This window comes from Penaeus vannamei, chromosome 22 (genome assembly GCF_042767895.1).
Source record: "Penaeus vannamei isolate JL-2024 chromosome 22, ASM4276789v1, whole genome shotgun sequence".
NCBI classification, from domain to species: Eukaryota; Metazoa; Arthropoda; class Malacostraca; order Decapoda; family Penaeidae; genus Penaeus; species Penaeus vannamei.
Window position 1 is genome coordinate 39403063 of NC_091570.1, and position 19316 is coordinate 39422378.

The following is a 19316-nucleotide window of genomic DNA, read 5'->3' on the forward strand; positions in this document are numbered from 1 at the left end:
GGTGAGAGAGTGTGTGTGTAGTTGGAGTTGAAGGGGGTGGGTTGTGTGGGGAGGGGGTAGGAGGAAGTGGGGTGGGGGAAATGTTAGTGATAGGAGGATGGATATCGGAAGGATGGATAGTTGGAGTTGAAGGGGATGTGTTGTCTTGGGAGGGATTAGGAGTAAGGGGTGTAGGGGTGCTATGAGTAAGAGGGGGATGGATTTCAGGAGGATGGGTATCGGGAGGATGAATATCAGTGGTGGACGGAATTGAGGGGGTTAGGTTGTGTTGAGAGGGAGTGTGGGGAGAGAGAGGGGATGGTGATGGGGCTGTAGTTGAGATTGGAGCTGTGTTTGAGATTGGGGTGTCTGGATTTAGAGTGGCAAAAGAATTTGACTGGCGGAGGTTGAATGTAAAAGTGGAAGTGGGGAAGTAAGTAGGTATAGGGGAGGGTGTAGGAACATCTTAAGGTGAAGGGGGAGGGGCAGAGCGAGCGACATTACTTGAGTAAGAAGTATGAGAGAAACATTGTCGGCGTGCTTCCTGTCTGGCTTCACGTAGAGTGAGACCATTTTTGTATCTGAGAGCTGCTACCTCAGACTCGAACTTGTAATTGGGACAGCCTCTATAAAATACATTACGGGGGCCGCCGCAGTTAGCACATGTGCGTGTTTGTGCAGGGCAATTTCATCTGTTATGACCGGGTTGGGCACAGAGGGGGCATCGGTCTGTGGAGCGGCAATGTTTGGCAGAATGTCCAAATCGCCAACAATTTTGACATTGACAGGGAGGAGGTTGGTGTGATTGAACAGGGAGGGATTGTCCACCAATGTAGATGCGAAGGGGAAGGTCATGTGTACTGAAAGTAATTTTGGCAAAGTTCATGGGTTTCTTTCGATGACCTCTAGGAGGAATGGAGTAGCAATGTACTGATATCACATCCCGGTATTTGAAGCATCCGAGCAAATCTTCTCCACAGTCTGACCAATCTTTGGTGTCGACTGGGCAGTTTGCTGGGGAGAGAGAGACAGTTCCGGTACAAGTATTAAGAGTTGGATGAGGTTCTGCAGGGATGGGGTTGCCAGAGAGAACAGTTAGTTTTGATAATGCTACAGCTTCAGCTTCAGATCTGACTGTTACGAGACGGGAGCGATCGCGTCGGGTACGGAAAGGGATTCTGTTTTTGGAGACATTGTTGAAAGAGAAGTGTGTTACCTGAGTAAGGAGCTGTAGGGGGAATCACTTAGCGGGGCTAAATAGAGTAGTTCAGATATTTGTACGGTTGGTGGTGGTAGAGGTTGGGGTGTTTGATGAAGAAGGTTGTAGGGGTTGAATTTGAGGAAGTTGGGAGGGTAGAAATGTCTTCTGGAGATTGAGTCTCTGCTTGGGTAGAAATGCACTAGTAGGCATTGAGGAGTGGGTAGTAGTTTGTGTTCGGAGTCGTGGTCAAAGGAGAGCCTGGGTTCGGGGAGCCGGTGGGGCTATTTGATGAAGGGGCAAACCTCATTGCCCCTAATAGGGATATTACATCTTCATTACTGGCCATGGGAAGCCTTGAATATGTAAAGGGAAATAAACAGTCCACCCCCTTAGAGCCCTGTATGGGGGTAGGGGCTAGACAACCAAATCGGGAGTACCGTGCCCATGGTTCCCGCAGGCCGTTCAGGACCGGCACAAGGTCAGCCTTTCATCCTTTCAGCACGGCTCTTACACCTTAGGAAGTAGATAGTAGAAGGGATTGGAGAAGGGACGGAAACAAAAGCTGGAGGGGGAAAAGACCATGCAAAATTAGTTGAGTCGAGGGCTGAGGCCCTAGACAGGTGAGATCCCTGCATAGGGTCTGTCTCCGTCTCCTAACCCCCCCCCCCCCACACACACACACACACGACAACAACGGTCAAGAACTGTAATGTTATTGAAGATATTAAAAGTGATTAGAATAAATTTACAATATCTCTAAGGGGACCGTCCCTGGCGAGTCGAAGATTTTGGGTCGGAGTGGTCGAAAATGAATTATGGTCAGCTTCATATTCGTAAATGAGAGTAGAATCACCCACGTGAATATGAACTTCCGCGGCGAAAGATTTGGGGTGTGCGCGATACCAGAACCCCAAGTCCCACAACGCCAGCGATTTTCACCCTTCCGCACTCTCGCTTCACAGGAGCCAATATGATGCATTGTGTTTTGACATGACCTATTGAAATGGAACACAGGAAGATAAAAATGTCTTATTATAACATTTTTATCCTAAAGTAAAAGATTTATGATATGAATGACGAAGAAAAATAAAAAATCCTTATGCAACTTTTCAAATTTCTTTCCCATAAAATAAATTATATATGATTCGATTTTGACACATTCATCACACAAGTATGTTTAGGGTTCGATGATAATACATGAGCAGTTACAAGTCTGTATCTCCAAATATATACTCGCAACGAATAGATATTTACTCAGGCTGGGAGCTCGCACGCGTCAACGGCCGTCCAGGAGTTATTAAATATTTTAAATTATTATATTAGTTATTAAATATATTAAAGGAGTTCCAAGCGCCGCCACCGCCTTAGACTTTTCTGATTGCAATAATTTTACGTGTGCGTTTTCATTTGGAACGAAATCATCGGTTAAACATCATTATGTCAGTATAATTCCATTTTACGGGAAAAAAATAATGTGAAGAAAGAGTATGATATAATTAATTCGTGTAACTTGTGAAAATCGGCCTACAAATAAATATCTGATACCTATTCTTACATCAGAAGATGATAAACGAATAAACGAATATAAGAGATTTGATATAAGAGATTTGTATTTCAAGATATTTTTGATCTCTCAACGGTTTCTGAACGGTTATTTCTAACGAACAAGAAACAATTCATTGTCCCTCCATAATAAGTACTTCGCTTGCGACTAAACGTTTATCGCTTGTTTCGAGGCGTAATCACGTGGTTAGACAATGCGGGAAGAAAAATAGACTCTAATAATAATAGAATAAATAAATATAATAAATTTTAATGGATTTAATGGGTATATGCGCATATACGCATAAAGGCGTGCACGAACATGTACCTTTACAAGAATTCACTTGCGTATACACATGTAAACGAATGTATACACAAGAATATAGTAATAAAGGAGGTATATAACTCGAAACAACCGATTTTATTTAACGATCATGTTGTTTTGGGTCTGGATTTGCCTCTTTTCACGTGAGTCATTTGTTTGTTTGTTTCTATAACTCGGAGACTAATGATCATATCTTTACCTAACGAAGTGCGTTTGAAAGAGAAATGATAGTAGTTTCTACAGTAATGAAATGGTAAAGATCCATAAGTGAATGAATATGAAAAATGAACTTCAATTACCTAACTTTTTGTTTGTTTGTTTTTCGATTTTTCATTTTTCGAGCCGATTCCTTGCCCAAGAGTTTTTATCCGATCAAAATTTTGGTATTTATCTTTGAAAACCTTTTGAAAATGCGCAGAGATTATAGAATAAGATTTTTGAAATTTTGCATATCTTTTTTATACGATTTTTTGAAAATCGAAAAAAAATGTGAAAAAATGATTTTTCTTTGATTTTTTTTTCTGAGGAAACTAAATCGAATTTCCAAAAAAGGATACGATGATTTCTTAGTAATTCATTGATGTTCATTCACAATTTTTTCATGACATAATACATGATTCTCTGGGACAAGGAATCAACCGCGCAGACACGTGGAAAAAATGGAAAAAAAAAATTGCGGGGGCCGTCGCCCCCCGTGGGAACTCCATAAATTTGGTATCAAAATATGCAGAATAGTAAAATACATCAAATATCCAAAAATCAACAAAATCCATTAGACCATTTATTTTTTAGAAATATTTACCAATATGAACCCCACCCCCATAATTTGCCACGCCCCTTTTAGGGACGGTCCCCTGAGACCAAATTACAAATTCCTTTTTTTTTTTTTTTTTTTTCTTTTTAAGCCCTGCCAAGTTTCTTGGGGAAATGTAGGGAAATTCCCTACGGAACACAATAAGGGCAAGCACGAGCAATTCAGAACCTGGGTGATCAAATTTATCACACACCTACATGCAATTACAATACCTTGCGCAATTCACGTTAAAAAACAAAACATGGATCTACTCGAAACAGAGGCATGCACACCAAAACGCAGTCTTATATAAAATCGAAAGCACTCGCAATGACAATGACAAACACGCAGACCTATAATATTTATAAGGAAGTACACACTGCTACAATTTTTATACAGACCACGACAACGGTGTCTCTCGGGTTTAGTTTACAAGAACAGTTTCGAGGCGGGCTTCGAAGCTCGACACTGAAACCGTGCCTCAAAGTTTCGAAGCTCGACATTGGAACCGTGCCTCTAAGTTGTCCGTGCACCGGAGACCTTTTAGCTTCTCGGCCGCTGACGGAAGTGAACTGAGTACGAGAGTGGCCACCTGTCTGGTTCCCTACCACACACATACACACACGGAAATCCAGACACACGCACAAACACACACACGGAACGCACACGCACAAACACGCACACGCACAAACACGCACACGCACGCACGCACGCACGCACGCACGCACGCACACACGCACACACACGCACACACACACACACACACACGCGAGATGAGCAGTCGTTAATGCCTTGCACGTTCGTCCTCGAACTTGGGCACTGGTCCTGGGCTGCCCGAACACCAGTCGTTGATCGTTTCAACAGTCCTTACAAACAGGCATTCTTTCCGTGCTCCATTCGCAACTAAGCTACCTCTACACCTCACAGAAACTATGTGATTAATTTCATTTTAAATACCACAAAACCAGCTTCTGCACACTGCTACTTCGATCCTAGTCTCCCTAATCCCTTCATCTCAGCAGTGGCAAGTAGGGCAGCTTCCCCTGCTGTGAAAATGAGGGGCACCAAAATTAATTTCCACATGTACGATTCAGTCATGCAGTAGTCTTTGTAGTATTTTTTTATGTGATTTACGAAAATAGATTATCTCTTTCCTTCAACACAGCTAAATTTCGATGCTAATGTTAAGCATAGATGATAAGTCAAACGAACTGCACCTGCAAGATTTAAAGGAAACCTCGGAAGGTGGCACCATTTCATCCTTTTTGCATCCCATTTAATCTCATCCCCAGCACACCACTGCATCTCAGTATTCAACAGCACATGCATGCAGGGTTTTGTGTGTATGTGCATTCCCTTCGAGGGTGAAGCCTGGTCCCGGCTGGTTTCCCGACTCACCCCAGAGTCTAAATACTATTATTATTTAGACTTTGGTCTCACCCTTTTCTCGTTGATTCTTTTGATGTCTGGTAACCACCGCCCCGCACTTGAAATTTTAGTCAGTTGGAGACAGGGAAATATGAGAGAGATTGTGTATAAATTTTGAAAACTGGCAAATGTTAGCAATTTTCTAGGGTGACTCAATATTTGGATTTGCCTAAGCTGGTACCACTCATGTCTATTGAGAAGCTGGAGAGCAGATATTAACTACAAGTGTTAACTGTCCGACATTAGCTAAATAAAAAAGATATATGAAAAGTATTATTACATCAATATTTCAGCAGCTGTGGTCCAGAAAAATAATTTTGCTTGTAGGTCTTATTGCTGAGGTCCTAATCTAAGAAAAAGATGTTTGAAATGTGTAAAAGAAAAAGGACATTGTGTCATACTGGTCCAGTCCAGGGACAAAATACTGATGATGCAAAATGATATACATGCAAGGTCTTTTTAATATGAGGCAAGCTATCATGACGAGTGTTTTTTGTACTATTAACTTTGTCACATGTGTCAAAATATTGACATGCATTCCATCTAGGGCATGGGTACATAAAGGTCCCTATTTGAGTTTTAAAGTTTACTTGGTTATATTATGCACTAGGCTGAAAAACTTTTATCAATTCCTCTTTATTTTTATATGGCTCAGCCAGCTCAATATTGATGTTGCTTTCAGACAAGAATTTAGCTGATATTGAACTGTCTGGTTGAGCATATATAGAAATGGGACCTTCATCTTCAGCAGCCATAAAAATGTATATATCAACTAACTGATTCTGGTAATTGATAACTTTACAGGGATTTTTAAAAATTAAGCTATCATAAATTAAACTACAGAATATGCTTACTTCAGTTTACTCATAAACTTGCACTTCATGAATGTAATATAAATTTTAATAGAAGAATACAAAGGTTTTGCTACAAATGAACTAACTGTAAAGAAACTAATGTAGTCTATAATCTTTTCATTCATCAAAATGGTGCTCTACTTCACACCAGTATTTGGTTAACATTATTAAGGAGAGGAAAAATATCATATTGAACAAAATGTATAATTATACAACTTGATAACTTGGTTACTTTCATCTTGAGTACATAATACTGAGCATGTAGAATCTGCCCAATTGTTGAGATAATTAGCACATTTAAACAAAACAGGAGGGTTATTGCATGATGCTTGTCTTTTATAACATTCTATCGACATGAAAATGGACATAATATACCATAGTGCATGATCTTTTAATAAAAAAGTAATGTTACTAAAAACTCATTCCACAAACAGATAAAACAGGGCAATCCCAAAAGTTTTTATCTAGCAAGCCATAGAATGTAATGAGTAATAAAATAACACTCGAGTTCAAACAAATGACCCTATGCTCAACCTTCTGGCGGCACATTTGTATATTGTAAAGGTTGTAGGGAAGAAGAAAATACAGGGACGAGCACCAACAATCATGGTTTTAACCATCAAAAGGTGAGCATATACAGCATGAGGAAGAGCATTCATGCTATCTACAATATTCTAACCCATCTTTATCAGCTGAATAATCCTTTTAACTAATAGGCTGAGCTGGGCTGGATAATTCAGTAAAAAATACAGGCTTGCAAATACAACCATCAAAATGGGGTTGTGGTAAAGAAGCTGACGTGATTGTAAGAAACATGACTGATGTCACAAAGGGTAAATATCACTCATAATATATATTTATATACACATATATATATGTATGCACCTCATATCTATGGTGTCTTTCATATGCTGTATAAGTGCTCTGTGAGGCAGGATGAACTTCAATATATTCTTTACAAACCTCATCCATGAGTTTAAAATGCAAAAATAAATGCAGCTAGCTTTGTTTTCAGAATCAGCACTGATCTACAGTCAAACTGGCTGCTATGGAGAGAGAGAGAGCAGAAATGGGAATGTGACACGAGACACAGATCATTGTTTATGCTCAAAGTTATATACATAAAACCACTTTTAATTTTAATCTCATTTCAAGGAATCTGAGAAAAGTGTATTATTACTGCAAATTCTTGGTCAAGACATTATAGTGTAGACTGCAATATTAAAAGTAAAGCACTGTTCTGCACCTCTTCCATGTCTCAAGCTAACATTGTTTGCCATTAAGTTTTTTTTATATACTTTTAACTTGCAGAGAATAATGCTATAAAGCATATGTATTTAGGGATATTGCTTTTACCAAAGAATTTTGCAGATGTATTACTTCAGTAATGATTATGCAGCTTGCCCTCACACTAAGAGACACTTTAATTTACAAGAATATTTTTTGTTTCACAACATTTAGGGGTTTTGTGATGTAGAGGTTAGAGCTTTGCAAAAACATTTCAAATAACATCAGACACATTAAGCTTGAATTAATATATTGAATAAAACGACCATGCAGATGACACCTCTTAGCAACTGCCATAATCATGTATGAGAAAGCAAGAGTATTCCAAATATCAGCTACAAAAGTACATACTAACTCCAGAACAATACATTTGAAGATAGTACAAGACAGAAGACAATATCCTCCTGTAAAGGCCTCGAACACAACTCAAAGAAATATGCGAAGTATGTGCTTTGGAGGAAAAGTGGCTTGAGAGAGGTAGGGGGAAGGAAGAAGGAAAGGGAGAAGGAGATGTAGGGGGAAGGAGAGAGAGGTGAGAGAGAGAGAGAAAAAAAAGAGTTGCTAGATGATTTTATTTGTGGGGACTTATGACACATGAGGTCTAGCACACACTCCAGATTTTCATTAACCTGCAAAAAGTTAAATGCATTAAAACAGCTATCTTCAGTTGCTGTAATAATGCTCAAAGATTTTTTTCATATAAATGGTTTTAATATTTGCAGGCAGTCAAGAGTGGTAAAAAAAATTCTGGTCTTATGGTATACATTTTTATGGTTTCCAAAGCAAAGAAAACCAAGCATCATTCTCTCTGATAAAAAAGTTTAAAGTTTTAAAAATACACGCAGTCTAAATTAAAGAACCAAATAATTTAAAAGATATCTATGATCTTAAAATCAAGGGAAGAAGAGTCTTGAGCATGGATTGTGAGATGACTAAGAAAGATGAAAGGTTGTCTCCTAAAAAAATACCATTTGTTCTATCACACACATTCTCCTCTGATGTGGCAACAAGTGTTTACATTTTTCAATTATCACATTTATCAACCCTATTTTCCAAATTTACAGTAATTCCTCGCTGGGAAATTTATCACATTATATAAGGAGGCACTTTCGACCTTTCAATATACATATTTTAATGATAATATTCACTACAATATCAAAGGCTCAACAATTTTTCAATGGTTCAATTCACTGGGTATAAAACAGGCTCTTTCATGTCTGAGATGGGAAACTTAAACAAAATAGAATATGCTGTTAATCTTTAACAATCATTCACATACAATTATGAAGGCAAGTCTGATAGGTATAATAAATAAAACATTTCCCAATTACAGGCTAAGGTTAAGAGAAAACATTCATACATACACACATGCTTGTGTTCATGAAAAATGAGAGAATGGTGTGTCCTTGTACATTTTATGAGTACATGATTTTTATCTAAGTAATAACATAAACACTTAAATGTGTAAATACAAAGAGATGCATGAAATAGAAAATACTAATACATGAGTTAGAAAGTACTAAGAGTAAAGAAATGAAGTCAAAAAGCAAAAATTAAATGTGTATTATATACATGCCTTGATGAAGAACTCAAAATTAACCAAAAGTAGTGTTATTAAGATCTGAAGAACTGGGAATAAAGCATTAGCATTATGTGCACCAATAGGGCATTGCAAATTGATTCTAAAATGTTATAGTTCTAACACAAAAAAGATGTATTACAAATTGAAATAATGTTGGGTGTTGTGATTCAGTATTCATGAGAAGCTTTTGTGTTTGCATACACTACATTGTGTTTAACCTACCTTGCAAAAGCAGCCTGTAAAGCAGTTTAATTTTTTTTGCATGAATTTACTACAAATTATTTGGAGCTCTCTTACCCAAGAATTAGAATATGATAAGTGTATTCTATGGTTTAAACAAGGAAAAAATAAGAGAAAGGTTCCTTATAAGGGTGTACATTTACAGGGTGAGAAAACATTTTTATGACATTATAAAAACACATTACCTTACAAAAGCAGAGTAATATTAGGAAAAAAAGCTTGGAAAGTCTTTAAGAATCTCTCCACACATGAAATTGCATATTGGACGTTTGATCATTGGATTATATTGTGCTGACACAAGCAGATATATTTAAAAAAAGGCTACTTCTTTCCACCTTTCTCTCTTTTATGATTGGAAAAATAGGGAAGGATGGTGACTGCTTTAGAAAATGAAACAATTCTATATAATACACATGTAATAACAAATATGAGATTCACATATAGAAGTTACAAATTTAATCCGTATATACTAAAATACTTAATACATCATGAGTACATTGTAATGAAATTATCTTGTAATGAACTGTGTAACACAAACAAAGTTCATTAATGGACATACAAACGAAAATATTACCAAAAAAAGGTTGCTTAATGACTAAGATGTGAAAGACGCATTTGTGCCGATGTTTCAGTAATGAGATAACGCACTTCCCAAATCATACCATGAAACTTCACAAAGGAACATTTTATGATATAATCATTAGTAATAAAATAAAAAGAACGAGGGTATCTTGCTAGAATCCCATTATCACACAAGAAAAGTTAAGAGGAACTCATTACAAATAATTGCATAGTTACGAGCAGTGAGAAACAATAATAATCATGATAATTATATTAATTAATAATAATAAGTAATCATTGTTATAATAATAGTAAAATCATAATTTCATCCTTTGTAAGGAATGGTACATATCTATTGCTCTGGTAACTTTTATCACAGTAAGCCCTCCTCCACAGTGACCCTGAAAATGCAGTTCAGTTTGTCCAAGGGATTGACATTTAAAGCATGTACTGAAAAAGGGGTTCGGACTGGTTATGAAATCAAGATGCTTCTTAGTTTATAACATACATTACATGTATATTTTCTCTTTATTTGTGACCATTCCAACTTTTTAGTCTCTTGTTACGGTTTCCTGTTTAAGAAAAATCTGCAAACTATGGTACTTATTATTTGAATACCAAAATAAAAAAATGGACATTATTTACCCCTACATAAATAGAAGGACTAATCATCCTTTCATATGTAGGATAACATGTTAATTTTTAAAACTACTTGGATCAAATAGACATTATGAGCACAAAAGGATATTTTTCCTTTGGGTCATAAATAGTTCACTACAAACGCACTAAATTTAAAAACAATATCAAATGCCGGAAAGTCACCAATGATATCCATTTTCATATATATCTTGGAGACACAGAAACGATTTAATGAAAATATTTTCCATTTTCAAAGAAGTCAGAACAGAAAAATCTATTTACTCCTCTCTAGAAGGGTCATAACGTGTTCTAAAACACAAAATGGTCAAGAGCACTGCTTGAAAATAAATAATGGAATGTCCTCAACTTTGGTCAATTTCCATGGTAGGTAATTAAGAGTCATTCCATGCCATCTCATGCTATACATATAATGCGGCGTCAAGTGTCAATGTCTGTGGTGATGCTGACAAGTGACGAAGGTTCACGACTTAGATCACAGTTCACAGGTGTCCACCAATTTCCTTAATCTCCTAAAGTCTTACTTCCTCAGCTGTGTGAAGCACCATTTGTAAAATTGACCAACTGAGTCCTAGAGCCCCTGTGGGACAGTGTGCCGGCCTCCGGGTCGGAATAGCTGATGGGATTAAAGGTAGAAAGTCTCTGAGGAGATGTCCCTGAAACAAGAGCGGATCGCATGGGGGAGGTGGGCGTATTGGGAGAGCTCACTTGAGGTGTTGGGTTTGATGTCTGGCCTACGTACTGGCCATCAATAGCATTGCGGACCTGCAAGGAATTCACATCAATAAGTCATAAATAGCAATTGATATATCTAATACCTCAACACGCCAAAACTAACGTTTCAACAAAAAAAAAATTCTCTTTCAAATTTAAGCATAAAAAATCTAATACACAATCAACTGACCTCCTTAAGAGCCACCACTCCTATTAGACGTCCAATGGCAGTCACATAAGCATGGTTGATACCCAGCATGGAGAACATGGAGTGAACTCGGAGGAGTGAAGTTCTTTCAACCAGCTGGAATGGTGCGGGGTCGATGTGGCACCTTGTGAAGTCCACCTGAAAAGAGATAAAATATATTGAAATTTTTTATCATATGTGTACATATTATAAAACTTAATTCCAAGCATGTGCTGAACTCAATAATGATTTTTAACCTGAATTACAATGTTTTAAAGTTTTAATTACACAGTATTTTCTATCTCTTCTTATATTTTCATTAAAACAATTGATGTAAACTATAAAAGCCATCTACCATAATCTTTAAAAGTTTTAGCCACAGAGAGCAAATAGGAAAACCATCTTCATGTATCCTCAATGTTACCATTCTAAAAATTTGTTTAATAAATCTCACACACATATGTATCAAATGTTTAAAAGAACAATTTAACAAAGGATATTACTGGTAAGTCGAGTAAAAAAAATACAAGTACTTGTTAAGTGCCTATTATTTCTGTATTGCCCTCACCTCTTTTGACAATTCCATCAACTCCCAGACAGATCTCTCCTCCTCCGTCAGATCCAGAACTGGCTTTTTCTGCAAGGAAACGTTATTTGTATTACACTCCCCAATCTCTGAGAACCATATGGGAAATTAAGCTGATACTATTAGCATCAATAATATTGATAATACTAATAGTAATCATGAATACGTTATGATAGATACAATGATAATATTAAAGATGATGAAGTTATTATATCAGTAATAATAACAATACTATTTTGATGATGATAACAATAATAATATATAAAAAATAGTAATAAGAACAGACTAATAAACAACAAAGGGATGAGAAAACACCAAAAATTATCAAATACAAACAAAAGAAATGAAAAAAAAAATACAAACCATTATTTGTTCCTTCTTCTTTGACTTGAAGAGTGAAATCTGAGAGAGTTTGAATTCCATTGAACTTGCACTCTCCATTCTCATGCGCATCTTCTCAAAGGCACTGCGAAGCCTGGAAATACGGGTAAGAGTTAGCAAGCTCTCAAAGATTTTTAAGGAAGCTCAGAATTTTTAAGAACGGTGTAAAATCTGAGAGAAAGAGAAAAAAATACTATAGAATAGAAGAAAAGGGACTTTCATATCTACCTGATATTTACACATCCTGTGAACAAAAAATTTAATTGAGGTGACATAAGATAATTAAGAACATCTATTCAATTAACATTCCAAATTAATATTTACAAACTAAAATAATCTTTGAAAAATTCATACACAAACTTTCTTTCCTTGCTATTTGACAACCACTGCTAATGCACTAAATATATCAAACATGAGAAAATAGGATTCAGAAGTCTATACATCCAGAAATTTTCATGAAAGACTAATGGAGATACTCCTACACAGAATCAACAAACCAAGAGTTACAGTCTCTATATATTTACAATTTTCTATATCCCATTAACAAATTTAAACACTTTTCTTTGTAGAATAAAAAAGAAAAAAGAAAAAAGATACTGATCTATAATGCAGTGATATATATATTGTATGGTGTCTATGTGCCTGTACAGCTAATAATGGGTACTTATGAGCTATCTGGGAACAAATGCATGACTTTGTGCTTATTTTTTCAGTAGAGGAGGAAAATAATCAATGGCTGGAATTTTGTTTTTTTGTTTTTGTTTTTGTTTTTTCGAAAATAATCAATGGCTGGAATTTTGTTTTTTTGTTTTTTTGTTTTTTTCGAAAATAATCAATGGCAGGATTTTTTTTTTTTTTTTTTTTTCAAGTACACTGACAAAATGTGATATATGGCAACTGATAGGCAAGTGCCAATAAAAGCGTAATTACAGACATAAATCCATTAACCTTTCTAGATTTATAATTGTTTACCAAACTTTGAATACCATCTTGGTCCGAATCTCTGTATAAATGCTCTAATAAAATCTACCTCACAGATTTAAAGTTTAGAAAATAAAATCTGATAATTCTTTCAACTACAAGGTTTAGACATGCAAAAAGTTCCCAGCCGAAGATGCCCGGTTTCCACTGTGGCTTACCTCGAGGATTCATAAACCAATGTGCTTGATACAGCACCATGAGAGTAATGTACAATTTTGCTAGTGTTGAGAACATTCATTTAAATGACAGGTGAATATGTCATGAAAATGTGCTTCTATGCATAACGTGATATACACATCTCAGGAACTGTGCTGGTGTCAAATATGGAGTACGCACAGAGATCTATTCTAAAACTAAAATGAATGTATGAGTTATGTTTTAAACTTATGAAAACAAGTCCCTTTTCTTTATGAGATCTATGAATTTACTGTGCTCTTCTCAAGTACCTTTATTCTCGTGAAGGTATTCTTGTCTTAACCTCCATCATGGAGGGCTTCTCTATACCAACGCATATGAATCTTACATGGGTTCAATTTTTGTGGTCCAAGGTATGAAACCAACAGACATGCACCAAAAACAAAATTCTTGTAGTGGTGGAAAAGTAATGTTCCTGGTGTTGCATAACTTGTTGTGAAGTTGAGCAGAGTATTAAAATATCCCGACCTTTCAACCGCGCCCGCGTACCATACCTTACCTAACTTTACACCTTCTTCTGCGATTTATATGCCTTCCCTTTTCACCTCTTAGGAAGCATATAAAAGACAAACCTTCATCAAATATTATCTTAAAATGAAGTCAAGAACTATTTTTTTTTTCTTTTTTTGCCTAATATCATTTGCATCATATATTGTTTTAAAAAAATAATTCATCTACCTAGTTACATAGCTCATGCAATGAAACATTTATTTTTCTAAGTAATGAAAATTAAAAAAACAATAACAAACGTAAAAACTCACTAACATCTACAATCTAAGAGAAAAAATCTTCAAGGAAATTTTAAGTATACTTTACCGAGCATCTGAGATCTTTCTCAGACATAACTCTGTCTCCTCGTCATCTCTTAGTAAGCATATAAGGAACAATCAATAACAAATTATGCCATGTATCAACACACAAATTCTTCCTAGAGAAAATACATTATCAAAAAAATACCAGGCAATTCCTCAAATATTCCAGCTCTATTTATCACACACAGCTGAGTCTGATCATGTGCACAAAAATTCAAAAAGATACCCTTATACTAAAGTCATGAATGAAGATATGTCCACATGATCATCTACAGTCTACAAAATCCAATACTTTACCTAGCATCTGAGCTCATTCCTCCTTCAACCTCACTCTCCTCCTCTTCCCTTTAGTGTGCATTTGGGAAATAAATCTTTGTACATTCATAAAAACTGTGAGGTCATCTGATGCTAAAACTGAATCACTAATTTCTTATAACAAACTGCTTTGTTTGAGGAAGAGATATCTACAAACGTGCCTATCATTATGTTATATATTTCATCCTTGTATCTATATCCATTTCTTTAAGAGACTAGAGCAGATATGTCAACTACATTGAAAACAAATGTTCAGAAGTGGATGATAGGCAAGATGTAATATTTCTAAATAATAATCCTTCTGAACCAAACCATATTAAGAGACTTTCATGCTCACTTTGCTAATTTACAAAGTATCTATATTAGAAGTCACATAGCATAAGCAAAACTATTTATAAGAATGACCAATTTGAATCGAGAAAAAAAAAAACTAAGAGTATCCCAAGCAAGAATAATAGCTATTTTTCAGTATCAACAAAATCAAATAATACAGAATAATTTTCATAATTTCCTAATGTACCTCATTGAATGCAAAGAAAAAAGCATTACAAAGTAAGCCTACAAAAGAAAATCTGACAGAACTTCACTGTTCGCGATATATAGGACTTGATGTACAAACAGGAACTCTTTGCTTTTGTTTTAAACCCCTTTTATCCATAACTGTCCTGACTTTTGCATCTCTTATCACTATGATTTAATCCACCATTTCCTTTCAAACCACCCTTTTCCGATCATGTTCTAAGGATTCTTTACCAATTCTTTTAATTTCCATCCATTAAGAGTCGATAAAGTAAAAAATATCTAACAGACCTATACCTGTGCACTGAGATAACATTAGTTACAACAAAAGCAGCAAGAAATAAAATACATCAATCAATGCAATGCAAGCAAGCAACATCCTACCAAAACCAAAATAATCACAGAAATCTTACACAGTTAAATGTGCCAACAGATAACCAGAGTAAAGAATATTAAAACATAAAAATAACAGCAATAACAATAAAAATGAAAATCAGACTCACTTTGTATCTCCTGCAGTGATGGTCTGGTATGGGGTTTCTGGTGGTGAGGCAATGGGTGTTGTTGCGCTGCCCAGACTGAAGGAGTTTCGTCTTTTCAGGATACCCTTCTTTGGAGATTCTGTCTTTGCAACCTTGGTGTCTGTCGTATCCTTTTTGGAAAAACAAGATTACAGGAATTTTAAGATATACTGACTGATGATATGAATAATGATTTTAATGCTAGTATGATTAGCCAAAGGCAATAGGAGGAAAGGTTACCATTAGAAAATGAAAATAATGCTAGTGATTCATTACCAGACCATACTTGAGTACTGTAAACTAACTGCAAGACTTACTTGCATACTTTCAAGGCATCAATTCTTACCCAAAGTCTTTTTCTGAGACTTATAATAATCACAAGCTAAAAGATTGTAGCAAAAATACACCAAAAATCTGATTTTTCCAAATCCAATGAAATAGAAAATAAGGAACAAAGTGCTTTAAATATGGCTCTCTGCAGCAGACTTACCTCAGTGCTGACTGCTCTGAAACTAGCTGAATCCAAAGAGTTTGATCTCTTCAGTGTGGCTCTTCTGCGCAGCTCCTTCACTGGGTCCTTCTCGCCATTCTCCTTCTTGCGGTAGGATGCACTGCGCAACTTGTTGCCTGTGCCCTTGAGGAGGTCAAAGGTGGAACGCTTCTTGACTGGCTTTCCAGTGGTATCTTCAGCAGCATCTCCTTTGCCGTCGCCTTCTGATTCCCCTCCAGTGATTGCACCATCCACCTGCAGGGTGTCAGTATCCATGATGTATGCTGAGTGATATTTCATCTATAGTAAATCTCCTTATCTACAAATAGATTACCAGTACAATAACATGCAAATCTCCTGGAGACATATTCATAAACCTTTCAGTCACTGACGATCAATTATAGTTAAATAAATCTAAATCAATCCTGTGATGGTATATTCTACAACACCTTAATTACCACAATACTAATGATAGCAACAGTTATTGACTAATGCTGGAAATGATGATGTCTCCCCTCAACAAACCTTGCTTACTGAAAATCGTGATGATTTGCGGGTCACCGGAGACTTTGACGGGAAAAGATCCTTCAAGCGATTAACAGCTGGAGAGCCAGGAGGTGTGGCTGAGTCAGAATCGTGTCTGGATTATTAGAAAAAAAAAAAAGGTGTAAGTCAGATTTCAACTGTTGTAAAATATGGAAAACAAATTACAGTTACTGTAAAATATGTAAATCAAATTTCAAGAGATATGCAAGAAGTTGCACTCTAAGATGGGATTTGAGAATCTAAATAATCTATACAAGTGCCTATTTCTAAGGAAGGAGAAAAAGTCGAATCAATATCAAAACCCTATTTCACCTCGATAATTGTTTAAAAACCTGGTGATAGGTAGACCCCCTGATAACTAATGCCAAGCTGAGTTAGCCAGAACTAAAAAGATAATGAGCTCAGTACCAAAGGCCTAAAGATGCAGACATCTAAAATGTCATGCTCTCTCATTCACTAAACAGGGCCAGCATAAGTTGTACTAGGGTAAAAATCTATTTATAATAATGCTTTTGATGCCTTCAATTTCTGGTTTTACAAATGTTTTAAAAAGTTATTTCTACATTGTGATCTAAGCTTCAGGAGACTCAACAGGTTAGCAAGAAGTTTTAGATTCAGTTATAATTTCAATACACAAAATATTATTTTCTCCAAAAGATAAAAATTAACTTCAAAGCAACTTCATGAAATCCCAGAGCTCCTGTATATGCTTATGGCAATCCTGAAGCAGCAATGGCCCCAAAAAAGGTGTCTTTGCTTAGTTTGCTTCAATTGCTGTCACCCGCAAAGGCAAAGTCAGCTGCTTTTTTTTAGCAAGTAATTCATCACTATTGCTACCTTCAGACTGTAGTTTACTTGCTGACCTAAGGGGGATATTAAGAGACCATGCACAAAAACACACAGACCAGTACAAAAGGGCATATTATTACCAAATTCTCATTCTCATTGGTAACATGCCACACACAGCTGGAGCATTATATAGAAGAAGCTAAATATAATATAAATCAATGGTATGGTTATTGGTAAAAGAGAGATCTTTTTATTGTAAGGCATGTCATAGCTAGACTATTGTAAGCCTGTCGGGTATATAGCAAATTGCCAAGTAAGAATGGGTTATTTTCGTTGCATCTACCACATTTTGTGAATCTACAAAATAGAAATGATTTTATTGTCTTTTGTTACATTGCTTCTTGTTTCTTTTCTCAAATTTTGTATTAATGAATATTCAAACACATGAATGCTACTACTTACAATTAGCCTCACCATTTGAATACACAGAGCACCCAACATACCAATGAAAGTTTCACGATCATCAAATCCTTCTTTATGAACATTCTCAGTAACCCATCCTTACTTCCTTCAATTAGCTATGTGTTCTTATCTCTGAAGATAATGAAAGGCTCACAACTACAGCAAACTGGCTCTTCTCCTTGGTTGAAAATGAGTCTGCCCTCTTATAGCAGACAAGAGCGTGGGGGTTATCAAAATGTTATCAATTGTACACACAATTTACAAAACACATTTAAGATGACAAAGCACTATTCTCCATGACGAAGGAATGAGGATGACAGATTACACTGGGCATGTGTAAAAAGTTGATGTTTTGATTCCACAGTCTTCATCAGAAATACATTATACATTTCTGACAGATTTGTACAACTAAGATCTCAAATAATCCAGCTTGGCTAGTGGAATCAGTCATTCTCCCTCATATTTCTCTGAACAATTGGTGTAATCTCCTCTGTTCAGATCTTTCTTCTTCAACACATTTGATGCAGAACACAAAGTAGAGACACATTTAGTAAAGATATTACAACACACATTCATATGAAAAATAGTTTTGCATTGGAAGAAAACAGCAAGAAAACAAGTGTGACCTGAAATACTTCATCCACTTCAAAGGAAAGTCATGAGAGACAAAAATAGAAATTAGAGCAAGGATTAAAAAGAAAGAGAAAAAAGAAAGAAAAAATGCAAGTATATAAGAAACACAGAGAAATACAGTACACAAGTATTGAAGAAATGCAGGTGTTTTAGCTGTAAAAGGGAAAAAGACATGTATATAACGGACACAAGGATAATTAGTTTAAATTATATCACGCCAAGGATTATACAATGTACAATGACAACCAGAACAATCAGTTTTGATGCACAATATGTTAGTTATGAGAAAATTTATATACACACAGTTAGAGGGGATGCAAAACAGGCAAGCAAAAAAGAAGAAAATCAATGCATAGCCAAAAGCATGCAGCAAAAGTTAAGCCAAGATGACAAACAACAACATCACAGAGAGGGACTTAAGTAAAGCCTTTTTTTCAGTTCCTTCAAATGGGAGAGAAACTGATTCACACTTGATTTATTTTGAAGGTTGAAGTTGGTCATCACAAAGAAATCATTCAGCAGTAATTACTTTGAGCGTGTGGATGCAGGTGACCCCGGCGGGGAAGTGGAGGAATCGTCGCTGTCGCTGCAGAGGCAAAAATACAAATAAAATCTCTCGAACAAGTTAAAGTAAAAGAGTATAACTGATGCTTGTTTTAAGAACTACCATAAGGGTATGGTCTAAGGTGACATAAGGATCCTTAGCTTGGTAATCTTTTCATATCTTTTCAGGCAG

General features: G+C 36.0%; 1 protein-coding gene across 10 annotated transcripts in view; it reads right to left on the reverse strand.

Moving 5' to 3' along the window:
* Positions 1-6312: 6312 nt before the first annotated feature.
* Positions 6313-19316, reverse strand: part of LOC113803559 (chloride channel protein 2) — a 215969-nt gene continuing 202965 nt past the window's right edge. For 5 of the 10 annotated variants that reach the window (XM_070136976.1, XM_070136974.1, XM_070136977.1 and 2 more), the window contains 10 exons: positions 19110-19166; positions 16676-16790; positions 16151-16405; positions 15643-15791; positions 14603-14650; positions 14310-14357; positions 12300-12411; positions 11919-11987; positions 11354-11509; positions 6313-11214 (listed from right to left, as the gene is read on the reverse strand). In XM_070136976.1, the coding sequence (XP_069993077.1) occupies positions 10978-11214; positions 11354-11509; positions 11919-11987; positions 12300-12411; positions 14310-14357; positions 14603-14650; positions 15643-15791; positions 16151-16405; positions 16676-16790; positions 19110-19166 (1246 nt within the window). In that variant the 3' untranslated portion in view covers positions 6313-10977. The remainder of the gene's footprint in view (positions 11215-11353; positions 11510-11918; positions 11988-12299; positions 12412-14309; positions 14358-14602; positions 14651-15642; positions 15792-16150; positions 16406-16675; positions 16791-19109; positions 19167-19316) is intronic. The other 5 variants (XM_070136968.1, XM_070136970.1, XM_070136969.1 and 2 more) reach the window with 5 other exon arrangements.